We start from the raw sequence: 20653 nt of genomic DNA, 5'->3' as shown, positions 1-20653 counted from the left end.
AGGCAAGGAGACAGAGGAAAGCTCTGCTCCGACGAAGGGAGAGCTTCAAAGCTGCAGTCAAGCCACAGTAAACAGCTTTGCCCCGGGGGTGGGCACCCCAGACAGAGTAAAAGCCGGCCTTTGGAGGTTGGCTCCTCAATGGGGCCGTGCAGCCTCCCTCCAATGTGCATAGTCCTGGGGAGGTGGTGGTCTCCAGGTTTGTAGGGGGGACCCCACGACCTCCCTGCATAGATTTAACAATAGCCTCAGGGAGGTGGTGGTCCCCAGGGCTGGCGGGGGGCAGAAGGCCCCCACATTTAGAAAAACAAATGCCCCTGGGGAATGGCCGGGGGCTTAATGTAAACCAAGCTTGGGAGCCCACGCTTTTTAAAAGTTATTTTTCCCTCAAATTTGTGACAACGTCACAAATTCACAGGAATGTGTTTTTTTTTTTTTTTTTTTTTTTTTTTTTTAAGTGAAAATGCATTTTTGCTCTGGCGGGGTCCTTCTGGGACCCCGGCACCAGAGCTAAGGGGTCAGGGTGACTCTACCCTGGCCCCTTATATATATATATATTTTTTTTAAACATTTCTTTAGTGGGACTTGGCTCAAGCCAAGTCCCAAGATGGCTACCAACACTTCCTGGTTTGAAGTGTTGGCAGCCAGTCAGAGCTGTGTATTTTCATGCACAGTTTGTCATTGTTCGCAAAGTCTTCGGAATCACAGATATACAAATTTGGATTTCCTTAAATATCTCAAAAACTACTGAACGGATTTACACCAAATAAACAAAAGCGTAATCTGCGTACCGAAAGCTAGCTTTCTGCCACATTTGGTGTAATTCCATCCAGTGGCTTGGGCTGTAGTCGTGTCTAAAGGTTCTATGGGAATTAACATGTGAAACACAACTTTTTGACCTCCCTCCTTTTTCTCGGCCCTCGCATGATGGATCACCCCGAAACTTTTCGTGGCCAAAAAGAATTACTGGGGCACTTTTATTAGAAAATTTTGTGAAGATTCGCCAAACGGTACCATAGATATATGCAAGTCAAAAAACGCTTTTTCTATGGAAAACATGGTCCTAACTATAACTACCTAGTGGCAAGCGCCACTAGGTTTACACACACACAAAATATATATATATATATATATGTATATATATATACATACATACATACATACATGCATACATACATACACACACACACACCCACATTACCTACTGGAGCTATAGCAATAGCCAGTAGGTAGTTATAGTTAGGACCAACTTTTCCCATAGACAAAGTGTTTTTTGTTTCGCTAATAACTGTGACACCGTCTTACGAATCTTCACAATATTTTCAAAACTAGTATGCCAGTTAGTTCAGCTGCTGTTTGGCAACTTTTGAGGTGATTCGTCAAGCAGGGCCAAAAAAATGGGGTGTCACAAACATCTTTTCCAAATGCAATTTCGCATAGAGATTTTGCAGTATTTAGACACAACTATATCCCAAACTGCTGAACGGAATTACACTAGATTTGTCAGAAAGCTAGATCTTGGTCCAGAAAGAACCCCTTTAGTAATATGGTGTAAATCTGTCCAGTAGTTTCGGAGTTATTAAAGGAACAAAATAGATATCTAGGGTCACAAATTCTCTGTGGATCCCCCTGCGGCGATCTGTGGACCCAGAGTCAAAAGCAATGCTCTCATTGGCTGGCTACAACCTGAAAGTAAAGTTGCAGCCGCCATTTTCTTTCTAGGCTGGGCTCCCGGGGAGAACACATAAATAAAAAACACACATAAGGGGTCAGGATAGAGGTATCCTGCTCTCATAGGACACATGAAGGGGTCTCTGAGGGGCCCTTCAAGGGCACAAATTGGCCAAATATTTTTTGGCTGATCTGCGGATTCATTGCAGCGCTCAGCATGGCCCCAGATATAACTTTGCGAAGGATCTGTGGATCCAAAGCCAAATGGAAAAAAATATACCCACTGACACCACACCCCTAAGTTAGTTGGGTGCATGTGGGTGAGGAGGGTGTTGGACGCAGGCCAGGCACTGTGGCCACCCCCGCTGCTCACAGCCAAAGGCCATGCACAGCAGTGCTTGTATTAACGTACTGTGATTATATATTACCTTATGTTTAAAAAAAACTGAAATTCACTCAAAAAAACAAAAGTTACAGGGATGCTATAGTTAGGTTCACATTTTAACTGCACAAAACCATAGAAATTTAGCAGTTAGTATACTTAGATGAAGAACCATTAAGTTGTGCCGTTAAGTAACTTTAAGCCGCGAGTTATACTTTCTTATCAGAAGTATAAGTATAAGTATAACTGCTGAATTTCTAAGGTTTTGTGTGGGTAAAACGTTTTCAGTATATATATATATATATATATATATATATATATATATATATATATCTCTATATATATATATATCTATATACGCACACACACACACACACACACATACATTTATACACACATATTCACACAAAAGTATTCTGACAGTGGACTAGTTAACATGAAAAAAAGAATGGCCTCACTTATAAGGCACAGCACACTATAGGCCATATATATGTGTGGAAATGTATTATATAGAACAAGTTCTTTTTTGATAATTGAATGAGAAAAGTTAGACTGTAAGGTCAACATGTTTTTTAAGCATGTGGCCATGCTCTGTAAATGAGCTACAGCTCCCAGAAATCATGACGGCTGTACAGTACTTGAGGTACAGACCTGAATGAAAGACTATACATGTGACCAACACCACTGGTCAGACCGCCTTGTGTTGCAGATTACATGCTGTTCATTTTGTTTGTGAAGTAAAAAAAATTACTATAATTGCACGTGCCACCTCTTTTTGTTTAAAAATAAATAACTAAGAATAACAAATAACTCAGTTTTCTCATGACTTGCTGAAAAGGTTAAATGGATACTATAGGAATTATTTTATGGTTTTCCAAATATTTCATGAATTCTACTTCCGTGCAACCCCATATTATGAATGAATTATCAATAAACCAAACCCATGTAACAATTTTCTCTATGTACTTCTCATGTTTACTGCCCATGCAAACCCTTTTTCCCCTCATCAACCCATGGTGAGGTTTGTATAAGTCAGCACAAAAGGATTCCCCACTGCACTCCCCCGGACTTAGTGGAACTTTTCCAAACAAAAAGTAGTTGTTTGTTGTTGTTTCTATCATACCTAAGAGCATGGAGTTGTGTTCACACTTACTAATCTTATCCCTCTGTAGTAAGGATTTAACTTTGTAGCCCTACATTCACAGTTAATAGTAAGAAGATTTCATACTAACTAAATCTGTTATAGGTATCATATTAGATCTGTAGAAAAAAATCTAACCCTAACCTTGGTAGTTAAGAACTCATTGGTGAATTGGTCAGTTTCCTCAAATAAGGAGCGAATGGACGTCACTATTGGACATCCAGGAGGATTCTCTGAGTTTTTATGCACTTTAGGCAAAAAGTAAATAAGGGGCAATATTGGGTTTTCTACATTCAGAAATGTTACCTCTTCTTTACTGAAAATTCCTAAGTCTTTCTAAAGCATCAGCCAGATTGCATATTTCTCTTTCATTACTGTCATGGGATCTTCAGTTCCCCTTTGGTAACTCAGCGTCCCCAATTTGTCTTTTGGCCCCTGTCCTATATTTCTCTGTGGAAATTAAAACAATTTCCATTTTTAATCGGCTACTTTAAAAATAATTATATCGTCTTCCTTTCATTTTTAAATTCTGATCTTTCAGATTGGCTCAGGTTCTGTTATTTTTCTTTTGTCATACATTCCACAAATAGGCCTACTTTATTTCTTGCTGGTAAGTTGGACAACATTTCAACTTCTCTTTGAGATTACTTAGACCTATCCCATATTGGTCTTTATTAAACTCGTTCAATCATTTTTAAAAATCTATTTCAGATTTGGAACGTTTCTCTTTCACCTGTTCCAGACCACTTTAAGTTTTAAGCATTTTGATACCCTGTATAGAGATTAGTGTATATATACTAGTGCATCCATTTCATATCAGTGCTCATTTTCCTTCGTTGTATAATAATTTGTCAACTTGATTTTCCATATATACTTGTAAGTATCAATTTTTGTTTGACTCAGGCTACCTTGAGCTCTTGTTTCTCTTGTCTGTATGGGGATAGACATCTCTTCTCCCTATCAGATTACTCTGCTGGGTGTTGGCTTCCTGGCTTTTCCAGGGTAAATATTAGATCTCCTGATTATCTCCCTTCTGTATCCCTCCTGCCTCCACCTCACCCAATTCCACTATAGTGCCCTACAATATAAATGTGATACTTTTTGGCAATCCACTCGAGTTGGACAAGGTGCACCTCATACAACATCTCATCCCAGATCCTAGCATAGTTTCACCCATAATCAGTTCACATGTTGTTTTGTTTTGTAGAATCTTTTAATGTTATAACCAAGAAATTATCATTCAAGCCATCTCGCACAATATACTGTTGTTTCCAGATCATGAAACTGACTCACTGTTTCGTCATTCCTCTTCTCCTGTGATATTGTTAAGAACTCTGCATGATTCTTACTTTTAATGTGTTGCCTCAATGGTTATACCTTTATACAATCTATAAATGCTTGCACAGAAAATGTTAATAAGGAGGTTTAAAAAAAAAAAAACAATCACGCACTGCTTAAGATCGCACATCACTCTTAACATGGTAAATGACACCAGTGATAACATCCTTGCTGAAATTTCAGTCCTAGCGTCTAAGACCTTGCATCCAATCCGCATCAGGACTTGGACTCAAACCTCTGTACACATTTGATGCAGGCTTAGTCTGTGGTCCGGGTCTGTACCAAGCCCTCCACAAACGGAGAGGTGTCACTATGCATACATGAGAAGATCACATATTCCAGGCCTGGAGCATCATTCATAAAGCAGTAAAGACTATGGAATGAAACTCCTTGACAAAAACACAACAGCTCAGGTGACCAACCCCCAAACAAGGAGCCAGGCACAAATCATGAAATATAAACAGACAAAGGCAAAAAACAAGCATCCTGAAACTATGAACCCAAGATCTGGAACAACAACCATCTTTATAGTAAGTGCGACATCACTCACTCAGTTCATAAATTAAATACAGACTCCTTTCTTCGAGACGTAAGTCACTGATAACTAGTATCAATTTAGACAATGCAGCCATCAATGCCTACAATGAAAACAATCTTTTCTCCTTACAGCTTTCATACATATTGTGCGTGATCTTAAAACGTTGCCTTTCGGTTCCTTGTGCACTATCATACATTTTCAGACTGCTATGTACAATGCTTTTAGGATCCACTACCTGTCTTACATTCTGTAAACACGAACAGAGACAGACAATCAGACAGACATAGGATATGGTCTATAACAATGGTTCCCAACCTGTGGTCCGGGGACCCCTGGGGGCCAGCAAAGCCTCTTCAGGGGGTCTGCGACTGCTTAGAAAATTAAATATTAACAGATAAGGTCCACAGCTTTTAGTAATGACTCAGTGGGGAGCCCCCGGACTCCAATAATGATTCAGTGGGGTTCCCCAGGTTACAGTAATGATAAAGTGGGGGGTCCACAGAAGTCAAAAGGTTGGGAACCACTGGTCTATAATCTTGATTCACTCTGCTGCCTATTATCAGGTGGGGCTATAGGCCTCTGAAGTTTCATAGTAAGACATCCGTAGCCATCCTGTGTGGTATTACCTGAATTAAAACAGGCGCAGCAACACAATTACTAAATCACCCATACCCATTTAGGGTGAAGGGCACAGGTGAAATGAAAAAGAGAAACAGCAGGAAAAAACATGTTTGCAAAAATGTATTGGAGGACAAAATATTACCTCACTCATATCGAATTACTGGGCAATATGACTTAAGTTCACCGCGCTACACTGTCCTTTAATGTGGTCCTGTATTTCAGAATAGGGAGAATCACTGAGGAAATATACCCAGCAGTGCACTCCCACCTAACCCCATTCAGCTTAGAAGAGGTAACTACTGCCCTGGAAAAGTGTGCCACTAGAAAAGCTCCAGGCCCCGACGTGGTACCCATAGATATTTTTAAATCAAATATCACCCTCTGGTCTCCCATTTTGATGCAAGCATTTAATGCTGCAGCCAGTAGGTATGTGCCTGTAACTTGGACTGAGAGTCTCATAGTTACAGTTTTCAAAAAGGGGGACTGGGCCACGCAAGGTGTTATCGTCCCATATCTCTCCTGGGCTGGAGAACCAAACTAATGGGTAGAGTTCTTCCTGGGAGGCTGGAGACGTGGGCCACTGACAATCAGATTCTCACTGATGCACGGTATGGGTTCATGAGGGATGTGGGCACCATAAAGCAATGTATTAACCTTTATCTTCTCATCAAAAAATATATTTTAGCAAAGAAGGGACACATCAATTGATGCTTTTCAGAACTGAGCAGTTTGTTTGCTTTGGTGAACCACGCTAAACTGTGGCAGACTTTGGAAAAGATGGGTGCCCCAATAGAGATTATCACATTCTTGTCATAATTGTATGCCCGCCTGACTGCTCGTGTACATTATGGGTCAAGTGGCGAATGTACCCGCTTTAGGGTCACACATGGGATCCGTCAAGGCTGTGGTCTCGCACTCCTTTTGTTTTCTCTTTAAATTGACGTGGTGGACGAGACACTGCAAAAGGGGAACGCTGATGCCCCTAATATTGGAAAGAGACCAATGCCCATCCTCCTATACGCAGACGATGAGGAGCTGATTTCCAGAATCGCTGACTGTCTTCAGCACCTGATCGACAACTTCGTCTCGTATATGGAAGAGAAAGACTTGAAACTCAACCTCAAGAAAACCTGTACTAAAGTATGCGGGAAAGGAAGAGCCAAAAAGAAAACCCATAATATTAAGGGGGATTATTGAGACGGAACTCACAATTTTACATATTTAGGCATTCAATTTGCTAGTAATGGCCACTGTGGGCCCCAGGTGAATGCTTGGAAACTGAAAGTTGGAAGAACCTCAGTAGCCCTCTTCAGATTTGCAGTCAAAATTGGGAACAGACTCATTAGAGAATTAGTGATATATAATAGTAAATGTCTATCTAGCATTAGTTTTGGAGCTCCTGAATGCGGCTTGGCAAATTGTTCCTCCTTCCAGACACAGGAGAAACTCCTTTTATGCAGACTCTCGGCAGTGCCCAGTTCAACTTCCACCTTCATCGTACATAATAACCTGGCTGTCTCTTATCTAGAAGATAGTATCCAGATAAGTATGATTATATTATGGCACAGTATATTGAGAAAAGACTGCACTAAGTTCACCAAAGAGACCATAGCAGATTGTTTAACACTAGAGTACTGGGCGATGGTTGGTGTACATTAATAGTCTTCTAAAGAAAGTGGATGGGAACACCAGTATTGAGGACCCTGACAGCGTCCTCTGCTACAGCAAGAAAGAATTGACAGCTGTCCTTATAGGGAGGAGACAGGCAGAAAGAGAAATCAGAGAAAGCTCCAAGTCAACTGTGCGTAGTTACAGTGCCGGTTACGTTAAGAAAAGAACCCAAAATGATCTGCCAACTGTACCAAATATGCAACATAGGTTTTATCTCACAAGATTACGGCTGGGCACGCTGCATTTTATGGTAGCTTTCCCCAAAATGGAGGTCCGGTCTTCTGTGCTACCCAAATGGCCATGCAATGGTAAATCTTTGTTCTTTTTTTTTGCACGTTTTACAAGAAAACAAGCTTTACAACCACTGTTCACAGCTTTAACTTTATTTACAAACTTGATAATGTGGACTTATGATATGCAGTCGCTGTTTACATTTCAATTGCAAATAACAGTGGTCTCTTTACTCATCCAGAAATGTTAGAGCTTCCAAAAATGAGTACAATTTCATCCTGATTGCGTTTTGCACACTTGTATTAATGTTTTTAGTAAGTTTGTTGCTATTTTGCCGTGTTCTATTTTGAATATAGGATGCTCTTTCTGTATTACTGTATAGGTTCTGCCCTTTTTACTTCATTATAGATACTGAAGGTTTTGCATACTGCGTTTACTGCACGTTATTACTTTGCATACATATAGATAGATGTCTGTATTGCAAAGACATCACTTTATTGTTAGGTGACCTGGGAGAGGACGACTGATTACGATCAATGCTGATATCCCCATATTAAAAGTTTTTATTTCTCAGTGAGCATCGTACATATCTCTAGTGATGTTCTTTAGAAGAATTTCTACCTCTGTCATTAGAACAGATGCCGTTTATTTTTAGTAAGAACTATGATGATTTTTGGTGCTATTGAACATTATGTTAATGTATTTTATTTTACCTATTTCTTTTATGGAATTTTATCCGAATAAAGATTTATATGATGATGACGCCATGGAGCTTTCACGAAAGACTTTGTACAGCGCAGAATATATTTCTCATCACATATGTGAAGATTTAAATGGCGATTTCTTACCTGGTAATGTGATTCTTTTCAAAAAGAAATCCAGTCCCACAGTTTGCTTGTACTGTTTTCCAAAAGCCTCCTGAGCAAAGCGCATAGCCAGAGATGTCTGAAATTATAGAAAATAAAGATTGTATAAAAAAATCCACTAGCAATACAAAATTGGATTGTAAACATTTGGACTTGCACTCACAAGTAACTCACATGGTAAAAGGTAGCATGTAAAGTAGCTCAGGGATTACTACTGTGCTACTAAATCGTGAAGCAAAGAGGGAGATCTACCTATCCTTAAACTTATGTATTAGGCTGTATAAACCGAAGGTTAGCAGAATAGGATCACTTCCCCCACAGCTATCAACATGTGCTTAAAAATCAGTTGCTGCTGAGAGCACACTGCGGGATCTGCCTCCTCGTTTGTACTGTTTAAACCTTGGCTGCCCAACCCTAAAGAAGGAGCAAGATACAAATCTTTGAGGAGCTAGATACAGTGGCTTACCAAGAAACCATGCTAGAAGTGGAGTCGATTTATTTTATCTTATTTTGCCAGCATTAAAATCCATTTTAACTATGTGGCAACAGGTGAAACGTGCTTTATTCCAACAGATGATGTGGTTAAGACATACTGCAAAGTTAACCAGACTCTTGGATCCACACTCTTTAATCAAAGGTGGGTCATTTGTTCTTTCTAGGCAATTTCTTACATATCCCTTGCAACAAACAAAAACAACGATGGCATCTTGTCCACTGGAGAACAACTCTGGACTGCACTCCAGCCAATCTTCTTTCCCTTTAATTGTGACCCTTCAGAGGACTAAGTGGGGAAGAGCGAAAGAAAAGGCTTGCCGCTATGTATATTCAAATGCAGTGGAGGTAAGGATGATCCTCTTTAATGTGTAGGAAGCGCGTCTACTGACTAGTAAAAGGCGCATTTCTGTTCTGTTGACTGTGGTGTTGGAGATTGATAGTAATAATAATCCAGGATTTGTAAAGCGCTGCATTTCAACCGTGAGGGTCTCAAGGCACTGAACTGTAGGCAAGGGGAGTGATTTACCCAGAATCACAGGAAGTTGAGCCGACGCAGAGACACAACCCTGGTTCCACCAGCTCTGAAGTTGGCAGCTCAGGCTGTTACGCCACACGCTCTGTTGGAATGGCTCAGCAAAAGGCCCATCCTGAGATTTCCATCAACACTCAATCAAGTTGCTATTTCCTCTATACTAGCAGCAGTAAATCTGTGGAGTGTAAATAAATGCTGGTGGGTGATAGTCATCTAAGGTGCTGAGGAGAACCTCACTGATGTTATCAAGTTTTGTTTTGCTCTTTCCTGCTGGACTGAATGAAGCCTGTCTAGTGATTGTAGAGTAATTTGTGAAGTCCTACATATTGCTAAAAATATTTGGCTGCCTGCCACTTTTAACACATGTAGATGCAACATAACTTCACAGAAAATAACCTATGCATACCAAATTGTTTGGCCCTAATTAGCAAAACCCGCATATAGAGCTTACTTAAGGCGAAAATATGCAATCATTGACGAATTTTCAGTTGTTGGTTTAGAGGCAGGGGTGGCAACATGGGTATTCTAAAGGGAAAGGGTCAGCTCGAAGGTGTGCACACCTACAAAAATGTAAACTTGTGGGCATTCAAAAACATTTCCAATGTATTTTCACACGCAATATGCACAAGTAAACTTAGAAAGGTTGGAATTATGGTATAAATGATAACATCATATTCTCTTATTTGAAAGCGGAGAAGAACAATCCGTTTTCCACAAAAGTCTAACAAGTTGAATAGCATGCAATGGCTCGCGCCCTTGTGAAAGGTGACTGAACGAATGTTCTCAGGTCTTGGAATTCATAGAAGGAAACAACCTGCTCTACAGCCATTTAATAAGATTCTGCTTCAACAAGGACACTAAAAAAATATTTATGGACAGACCTGTCGTTGTTGCGTCATTACTGATGGGCGTGCCTCCTGCCTTTGACACATTGCACAACCCCACACCCCTCCAACTGACACTAGAGGAACTTTGCATCCATGCAGCCATCCTAGATGGGATATCCTTCTCCTCACCCACAGATCTAGTATCATCTGACTCCCCTTTTCTCACGGCTCATGTCAGCACAAAAGTTGATGTTCAAGGCTCAATCATCTTTTCCCTCCCCTCTTCAACTTCTACTTCAGCACTGTATTGGACCATATTAAGTTCCTCAATATAACCTGTTACCATCATGCCAAGGCCACACAGAGCATTCTGAGGATGGCAAATTCATAAACACTAGACACCCCTGGAGCACACATGCCTCACAGCAGTCAAACGATGAATGCTGGCAACCATCCGAAATTGAACTCATGTAAAACTGCCCCATAACCTGAGGAGAAAATAAAAAATACCAGCCTATAACTATAGGGCCCCATGAATTAGACCAACAGTCTGTGCCCATCGCCAGGTACTGAAGTAAGAAATCTGAGAGTGATCATAGACTCTGCACTACTACTCACACCCAAGTGCATCAATATGAGGCGTGTTCAACTCCTTAGAAATGCTTCAGCACATCTCTCCATATCTGGTCTTCCTACAGAAGCTACAGTCTGACATCAGCCATGTTCTGTCTTACCCATACCATCCAAACTGACTCTACATAGCAGCCCCTCTCTTCTTACTCTGAAAATCTCAATTGTTCAAAAATGCAGCATTAAAGCAACTGCAACACATTTGCCTCATAATAAACGAAATGAAAATCCCAGACAATTAGGAATTTGGGAATGTGATAAATACCTGACCCTTCCACAACAGACCTAAGCTCCTGCACAAGGAATGCGTGGATGCTTGATGACTCAGGACCATACCCACATAAAAATCATAACCAAATTTCCTTTGAAATGATTGTAGCCATAATTACATACCAGCTATATCTCCTTCGCTCCACTCAACATTGTAGGTGCACATCAAAGCAACACAAGAAGAATAAACCGCTGTTCATCATGCACAACTTAAAATCACTTCACAGACATGCAATTCACAACGTTGAAAATATACACAATATAAACAATAGTAACTTGATTTTGTGCTAATACTGCATTTGCAGTGCTAATACTGCATTTGTGGTGTTTTAAAGTGCTGTAAATAACATTGTTCAATGTATGGGTATCAATTTACTAAACTTGGAAGGGCTCAAGTCGGGAGTCTTTCTTGCCAGGACTTAAATCACTACCTCCAGAACACCACATTTGTCAGTGGCAAATGTTATGTTCACTATCCTCCAAGCCTTACAATACTATGAGGCTCAAACATTCTATTCCTCAATCTTTCCTCCACAACACACTTCAGCACGGTGACGTATGAGAACATAAAAGAACCATTCTGGTCGTTATGCACAACACCAAAAAACGTCCCACGCTGACTACACTGCAAACCCACACACTTCTAATTCAGCACAACCTATTAAGCAGTGTGCCACCCGTTCATCAAAGGGTTTTAGCACCTCATCAGGGTCATTACATACATGTTGTTACTTACATGTGCACCAACAATAGACTCTTCGGGTGGAGAAAGTTACATGTACTATAGCACATTTGCAGTTCCGCTCTGCCCCAAGGGCAATCTGCAGATGTAAATATCGGGCAAATGAAACTCTATGATTTGTGTAGATTTGCTTGTTATTTGTGGACATAGTTGTGAATGTGCCAATGTCTCAAACGAAGGCACATCGTATAAAGAAACCACAATACAAAAATGTTTCACTTATATGATTCTTTGCTAATTGGACCCAGGATACATGTATCAGTCACTGTTAAAGCACCATTACAATTGTGAGTCATTTTATTGAGCCATGGACTCACTGAATTACTTCCAGATTTGTAAACTTACAAACTCATGTTTAATCAATTTCCTAGCCTAGGACATGCCGGTACATTGTATTTAAAAGGAACAAATGCACCTTGTGACATACTGGTACATCACAGGATTTCTGGGAGCTAGCAGTGGGCAGGCTTTCTTTCTTTTTTTTTTTTAAACACAGGGTAATGAGTTGGTGCCCACTGCAGTGGTCTAAGCGGTCGCTGGGGTTGAGGTATACAATAGCAAGGCTAATAAGGGATGAGATAAAGACAAGAAGTAAAAAATGGAAAACAATTGCTGAAAGTGGACCAGGAGAGTGGAACCATGCAAAAATCCAAAGACGGAGGTGAGTGAGGCACAACCATCATTAACGAGGAAGCGAAAAACAAGAGAAATGAAAGAACTGAGTGAAGCCAAGATGGAGGACACTGATGGCTTATATACAAGTTGGAAAAGGGAAGGGACCCATGCACATAACATACGACAGAGGGAAACAAAACACATAGTTGATTACGGAGGTGCCCGGGGTGCAATATGGAATAAAAGGTGGGAAAAAAGCACCAAATTGAAGAGAGGGGCGTGAGGCACCAGCCAAACAGGAGCCTGAAGAGATGCAACAAGTGGAATGAGACAAGGAGGCGTAAAACAAATCAGCGGAGGACAAAGGAACTAAATGGTTGAGAAATTGGACCATGGCACATTGTCAATCAGAGGGCAGACCAAGATATAAGCCAGAGAGAAAGATGAACACACAAAGGGAAATAAAAGTTCACTTGCAGTGAAACCTATCGGCAAAAGTGCAATTATCCATGTAACCAGCAAAAGTGCAATTATCTATGTAACCGGCAAAAGTGCAATTTCCTATGTAACAAGATCGATGTCATGCAAAGAGCTAGACTACTGCCCAGTGAAATCGCACTGCGAAATAAAGAGAAAAAGTAGACCAGATACCAGACAGAAAACATCGAGCCTTGTACGTTTTCAGTAGTTGGTCGGTGCGCTCGAGGAAGGCTAAACACCAGAAAAGGCATGACTTATGCATGACTTTCACTAATGAAAGCAAGCGGATTTTAAAAGGCAAGCCCATGAACCAATTAAAGTGACTGACATGACATTGGTGTGGTTAGAAGCCCAAAGAGAGATTAAAAACGACTAGAGAAGGGACCAATCTAAACTCCGATGTATGAAATTTTGAAGAAACCACAAAGAGGAGGAAATATGAATAAAATATTACTGCAAAAGGGAATATCTGTGTGTTTAAGTATTATATTCAGACTTTCCTACAGGAATTATAGCTAAAGGGGATTTGAGCTATGATTTGTGAAGTGATAAAAGCGGATTGCTGATTTGTTTACATTTATATTTATTTATGATTCTATGTGAACACGAGGGATGTATTGGTTGGAAGACATTGGTTAACTGAAGCAAATAGAAAGTACGTTTACATTCTAGTAACAGATGTTTTTAGGATGAAGCAGAAATGATCCTGAGATTATAAGCATGCCGACATCCCTTACAAAATGGAGCATACCATGAGACAACAGAAAGAAAATTTGCATTTTAGATGGGTATCAGTGTGGGAGGAAGAGGAAATAATCTATGGATATAAAAAGAAAGTCCAAAATGGTGGTGAGTGAACAACCTATGTCTACTGCTCTTTAGGAGTTACGCACTGGAAATGCAGAGAGCAGATAACAGGAAAGCAAGTGGTTGGGTAATCACTCTGAGGCTGTAAGAAGAATTCACGTTGGTGCAGTGACATACACAGACAGTGAGTAAATGGGGATGGCAATATGGACGTTAAGGTACTAAAACAACGGAGAAATTGGTAATATGAATTTTACCACGATATTGATTTTTTTTAAATATATACAGGTGTTGGGCTTTCAAGGTGTCTGAGTTTGCATGGTGGGCAAACCAATGATCATCTGGGAGGCGACTCAGAGTAATTGCCACTGGCTGAGATTATTCAAGCATTCCATCCATCTGTTGTTTTCCACAATGCAATGCTCTGCGGCTGATATGCCCAGAGATGGGTCTATACTCACAGTGACGCAGGACTGAATCTCTGTGAGGTCTAGCTAGTTCAAATCAGTCTAAAGTTGCTTGTGTTCTCATTCAGAGGGGACTTGGTCTGGAGGTTTGGGCTGTACTGTTGCTATTGAAGCAGGACCAAAGGAAATTTGCATATGATTAGTTCTTGTATGAGGTGGAATGGTAGGCAAAAACAATAGACTGTCCCCAAATAATTACCAGTGGATGAGATTAATTCAGGCCTTCCCCCATCACTTTTTTGTTTTCCTCAGGGCTTTCAAGGTTAGGTATCAGATTCTGATTTTAACTACTGTTTCAATCAACAGCCAATAAACGCTGGGTAATATTGTTGACCTTTCTGGTTGAAGGTAAAAGTCTGGATGCGGAGCATAAAACATCTTTGAGAAAGGTAATACAGGTTTAAAACACACTAAGAATGGATTTATCAAAGTAAAAGTGCAACAGAAACCAAAAAAATAGCAGAAAATATTAAATACATAGTCGTCAGCAAAGGTTTTATCTTTTGAGACAGAAGCATAGATGTAAGAAATGGCGGAAATGTCAAATGTTTTTTTTTTTAAACTTTTTTTCCAGTTTCAATATAGAAAAATTAAACATCAGTTTGAGAAATTGCAGAATAAATACACAGATGCTCAATACATTACACACTAATGTATTTCAGGAGCAGTGGATATATATAAAAAATTTAACATAATTTGGCTACTCCTTTTCAGTACAGGAGCATTGCTGCCCCAACCATGTCTTCTCCTTCTTTCCTTTATCACAACTACCTGTCATCTTTTTTTTCGTTTATCTTGTCCTTGCATATTCCCATTGCAAACAGTCTGTGGACACCATCTTCTTTCCGTATCTGCCTTTTCCACCGCGTTATATATTGTTTAACTCTGTGCAACTTGAATCTATGGTTTCAATGTTATGTATATGATTATGAACATAGTCCTAGCATTTCTTACCTCATCTGTGCAAGTGTTCCCATATCATGCCGACCAAGTTGCAATTTTCACAGCCACTTGGCATTGGGGATCCAATGAGGTCTGGAGTAACACCTTCCAGACTGCCAGATACTCCATGTGTTTGTTTTCCATTTTCTTGAGCTTCAAGCGGCGTTCTTCTGCCTCTACCTACTCCTGCATGTCCTCACTAAGAATGCAAGCTGAAGCCTGAGCAGCTAATGTCAGTGGATGGCTATTCTTCACCTAAAATTGTCCCAACTGCATTACATTTATGTTTTTTTAATTCGGCCTAGTTACTAGGCCTAGCATACAAGGTTTGACCTTCAATGCAGACAGTCTACCATGGTCATATGTAACCTGGTCAGTACTTTTTCCCAAACTCACTTAGCTTCAGTCATATGAATAAAACACCACTTCTGTTTCCTAATAGCTAGGCCATTCTGGGTACCTTTCACTTAACTTAAGCTAAGAGAGTTACGTTCAATGCAAAAAGTTCAACTGCACTAGTCTACATCTGGCTTTATTTGATAGTTTTGGAAATTTTGTATGTGTGATGAATCATCAAAATAGAGGAGTATGGCGCCCAAAATTTCAAGGCGAAGCAATGGATTGAATCTGTTAACCTTATGTTTCAGGGTTAGGTGAAGAAACCCGTTTCGGGTGGAGAAGTCTGGTAAAGACACAATGCGAGGATATCATGTAAGAAAGAGACTGGGTAATATTTGCATATTGGTATATAAAGAATCTTGATCCAACAAATAAGAAATCCAGCAGCTCAACATCCAATTTGAACACTCCCTCCAGAATCTAGAATGACTTCCAGAGGCACACTGCAGGGCAGTACTGCACTACATGATAAATGGCATTCAAACTTCACCAACAATGATGTGTTGGTTACAATAAAGGAGAATGAGGATGAGGATTTAATATGCAAATCCCAGGCAGTGAGCCAAGGCAGAGTATAGTCAAATACAATTATGAGGCAGTAGTACAAAAAGTCAGGAGTCCCACCACAAATCAATATTTGATGTATGTCATCTAAGATTTTTGATGACGCCAACGCAATGCTACTGCTGGATTTGGAAGCCAGATTGATGATATGCATTCTCTCTGTGTTCCGAGGTCATTGAGACGTACATTTAAAGAGGAGTCCCAGAAACCAGAAATGAGGCGACCAGTAGGGAGCAACAAAAACCTGCATGCCTTCTGATAACATATCTCACAAAGCACTTTCTGAATCAGAGGCAGAGGAGGAAATGCATGATAGAGAGTTAAGTCCCATTTGAAGAGAGAGAGCGTTCTCCAGAGATTCCTCAAATGTATATTTGTATTTATTTACTTAACTTGTATTCTTGTAAAACTCACTCATTGAAGGGCATCAGGGCACTCTACAGATAATAACAGAGTGTGAATTCAGAATGACTGTTGCCCCCTGTGAGAAAAATAACTATACAACATAATATCAAACGCTTTGTATTGAAGATGCCTGCTGTGGCTTGTCTAGGATAGTCTGCTCAGGAGGTGTGCTGCCATACTCTTCTTCCCTGTTAGATGAGCTACTGCCAGACCAATCCGTCGTTTATGGACCCTTACAAGATTTTTAGGGCTCCATGTGCAGGTAACAAGAGCCCACGCCTAACTGCTGGATCAGATAGCACATCATTTACACCTATCTGCTCTGCACATTGAGAAGGAACACTTCTAATGATTGTGACAGAACCCCTTTAAGAGGGACAGGAGGCAAGCAGGAGCTACTGGACCCAACAGTAATGGTTTAGGCCTTTTACTCCTGATGTCTGGCAGCCTGACCAGTTATGGTCTCTGAGTAACTGGACCAAGTATTACCCACCTGACACTTGGTCACATTGATGGTCAGTTCCCCTCCTATATTCTAGCAATCACATGTCCTAGGTGTCTCAGTTGGTCCTGCCATCAATTGCTAAACTCTGGAATATCATCCCGGTAGGCCACACAGAACTCTTCTAGCCCTGTAAGAACATGGTTCACAATGAGCTGAAAAGTGTCAGGAGCATTTCTCAACCAAAAGCGCACCACCTTAAGCTGATACAACTCCTTTGTTGTACAGAATGCAGTCTTCTCCTTGGCACCTGCTGCTAAGGCTATCTGCAAGTACCACTGGTCAGATCAAAGGTGCTCAAGAACTTTGCAGTACCTAACAGATCTCAGATTGGATGGTCAACTGTCTTGGTTATCTCACTGAAGGCTCAACATTCCACAAAGAACAGCAAATCCGTAGTCACTTGCTTTGGTACTAGCACCACAGTCGTAGGCCATATACTATGCAATCTATCAATGAGCCCCAAAACAAACATAAGGACAACTTCCACCTTGATGCATCCCTGAACATGGCCAGATATTCGTACTTTCTTCCCTCCACTGGAAGGCTGCCTCTTGTGTGTATGTCGAGCAACCTGACAGGTATCAACCCTGGTGTCAGCAAGGTTGGAGAACTGCCCCAACACCTCATTACATTCTTGCTGCTGCTCAGGCGCCAACTCAAGAGTTAACTGAACCTCTTCCACAGATCCATTCTACATGTCACTATGCAGCAGGTCAGAAAAAGGCTCACTGATTTCCTCACTCTCCTCTGACATAGCCATGACATTCAGCATGCCAATACAATGGCATCCAGCTCACCAGAGTGTCTGCTTTGGACACCTTAGTTAAGGCATGCACCTTACAAGCGATCTAAAAGCTCACAAACCACTCCAAGATGTCCTGACCTTTCATATATGGGTGCCTAGGTTCTCCCTAGAGCCTTGACTGACCTGGAGGAAGAGTCTCTTTTCTTAGCAAGAATGCTGCTGTCATCCTAGATTTCCTCCTCTCAAGGGTTATCTTTTCCCTTTCAGCTCTCTTTTCTTTCTCCTCACACTCCCTTAACTTGTCTTCCTGGGCCAATTCCTCCTGTATCTCCCTCTTCCTCTCCTCTTTTTCCAGGTAGCCTAGCCTCAGCTTCTCCCTCTCCAAAAACTCCCTGGAATTATCCTCTTGCTCAGCTTTATCTTTCTGCATGTTCAGGGCCTCTGCTAGAATCAACCCACCAAAGGATTAACTCTTGGAATCAGTGACAGTGGTATTCTAAAAATTGAAAGGGGGTGTTGTGGGAGTGGTTTCCTCCCAAGAGGCGTGCATTCCCTTTCCCTCCCTTTCACTCAGTCTATCAAATGAAATCTACAAAACTTCCCCGTCCTGTTTCTGGGAGCCCTCCACCCTCAGCCCCTACATAGATCCTTCAACTGATCTACAAATGTGGGGTTAAGGTCTACTCCCAACCCGGTGTTCCCCATTATTTGTGTGTGCAGAGTTTCTGCATAAAAACTGGACTTATTGTGTTACTGGCATAGATTGGAAATTGTCCTTCCAGCACTTACAACCTGGACTCCTAACTGTTAGGTGTCCCACAGCTTACTGCCAATTGTCAGAACCCCTTTCAGAGGGCCACAGGAGAAGCATGAGCTACTGGATCCAACCGTGGATTAGGAGGCCTTTTACACATTATGTCCTGGGTCCCAACCTGCTATGGGCTCTGATTAACTGGGCCAAGTACTACTCCTTCAGCTCTTGACTCTCAGTGGAAGTGCAGGTCAAGCAGTTCAAAGCTTCTTTGGGGGAGTAAGTGCAAGTTTTACATAGGCACAAGACTCAAAGTACACTAAGCAATAATAATAAACAAATTTCCAGTCAGATACTTGCTTTCATGAAAAAGTAGAATTTATATACAAAAACAAAGTGAAATACGGTCCACCACAAATAATTACATAAGACTGGATAACATTCTGAGTACCACTTCCTTGTCAAAGGAGTGTGGGTATTCCCCATTTATGAGAGGTAAACTTTAGGCTAGGTCCGCTGGTGAGTATGAGTCTTAGAAGCTCAACAGTAACTTTTTAAACTGATACAACTCCTTTGGTGTAAAGAATGCAGTCATCTTCTTGGTACCTACTGCTAAGGCAATCTGCAGGTAGTCAGAGCAGGTATCCCCAGAGGCTCTGCGGCCCAATGATCACACCTACCCGCTTGCGCTGGTGTTGCGATCCAAAAGATCTGGGCACAGATCAGTGGCCAGCGATGAGGATTAGCCTGGTTGCTGAGGGCAAAGAGGCAGGCATCTATGGCACTCCTCTGGTGGTGCGGTAAGTCTTTCAGGATCAGGCAGCAGGTCTCAGATGGCTACTGGGTTCTTGTTATTGAGTCAATGCTTTGCTTACATAAGTTACAACCTGCTATACTTCACTTCCACAAGCTGCTCAAGGGGACATCACTCTCTCTTCACCGCAGTGCCCACATGGCAGACTGGCATCATGAATACTGAACTCTAGGCAACTGTCTCTCTGGTTCACAGCACTGCAAAGGGCAATAGCTTTCTTCAGTCACAGTGATGCACCATGGTGACAGTTCTTAATCTTGACTGCACTCCTGACCAAAAGGGTCAAAGTCCAAACCCTGTTCTTTATGATTTTCTTTTTCTGCATAGTTTGCCGTTATCAGGCCCATCATCTTCTAGACAATGTGAACACGTCCCACTGACCAGTGACCTTTCCTGAATACAAGAGCCCTTCTGAAGTGCCCGACTCGTCCTTAGTCTAGTGTTTGTGTGCTATCCAACACTCAGGAATGCAGGCAATCCACAGGTCTCCATGTGCTGTACCACACTCAGGCACGCATAAATGACAGAACACACAAACAACCACACTTTAATTGCATAGCGCTACATACTAACATGATGTAGGCAGAGCACGTGTCAGGTTCAAGGCAGCCGAACCCTACATAAGTGGACTGGTAGGCCTCCGTCCAGTGACACAGGTAAGAAGGCCTGTTTACTCCACTGATCACTATTAAAAAAAACTGTATGGTGCCACCACCACACTTGTGCTACTTATCTCTTGGTAAGGGCAGTAGCCCTCTACACCTACAAGGGTAACACTTTGTGCACCCCTTCTGCTCTAAAAAGATCGCAATCCTTGAGAGAGACCTAGGTCATGGCGCACACGCATTATCCGTGTTCACCCATGATAAAAAAAATTGGTACCAAGATTAACGATATTGTCGGAGCTGGGGCACTCAGAACAGGGTTGCATATCCGTTACCATGCAAGGATCTTTTCCCAACAGGTAGCTTGATCTGTCTCTGTCCTAAAATGCTGATAAAAGGTGTCCCCATACTGTGAAGATCACTGTGATGACAAATGTTGTCATTGAAGCTCCAAAAAATTGGTTCCACTAAAGGCACAGGTCCATATCCAGAAGGCTGGCTACCCTTTCCGGGCATCAAAATGCTGCATAATTTGAATGTCCAGAACTGTCCCTCTGAGGCGTATCAATTGTATTGGTGTCTAGAATGATTTCTTCCCATAT

General features: G+C 41.3%; 1 protein-coding gene across 1 annotated transcript in view; it reads right to left on the bottom strand.

Annotated features, from left to right (window-relative positions):
• The window catches only part of RAB28 (RAB28, member RAS oncogene family), a 625431-nt gene that overhangs the window by 579987 nt on the left and 24791 nt on the right, over nt 1-20653 (bottom strand). The window contains exon 2 of the mRNA XM_069202784.1: nt 8439-8535. Within this exon, the coding sequence (XP_069058885.1) occupies nt 8439-8535 (97 nt within the window). The remainder of the gene's footprint in view (nt 1-8438; nt 8536-20653) is intronic.

This window comes from Pleurodeles waltl, chromosome 1_2 (genome assembly GCF_031143425.1).
Source record: "Pleurodeles waltl isolate 20211129_DDA chromosome 1_2, aPleWal1.hap1.20221129, whole genome shotgun sequence".
In the NCBI taxonomy this organism is placed as follows: domain Eukaryota; kingdom Metazoa; phylum Chordata; class Amphibia; order Caudata; family Salamandridae; genus Pleurodeles; species Pleurodeles waltl.
The sequence above is the reverse complement of the archived record's forward strand: the minus strand, read 5'-3'. Positions and strand labels throughout refer to the sequence as shown.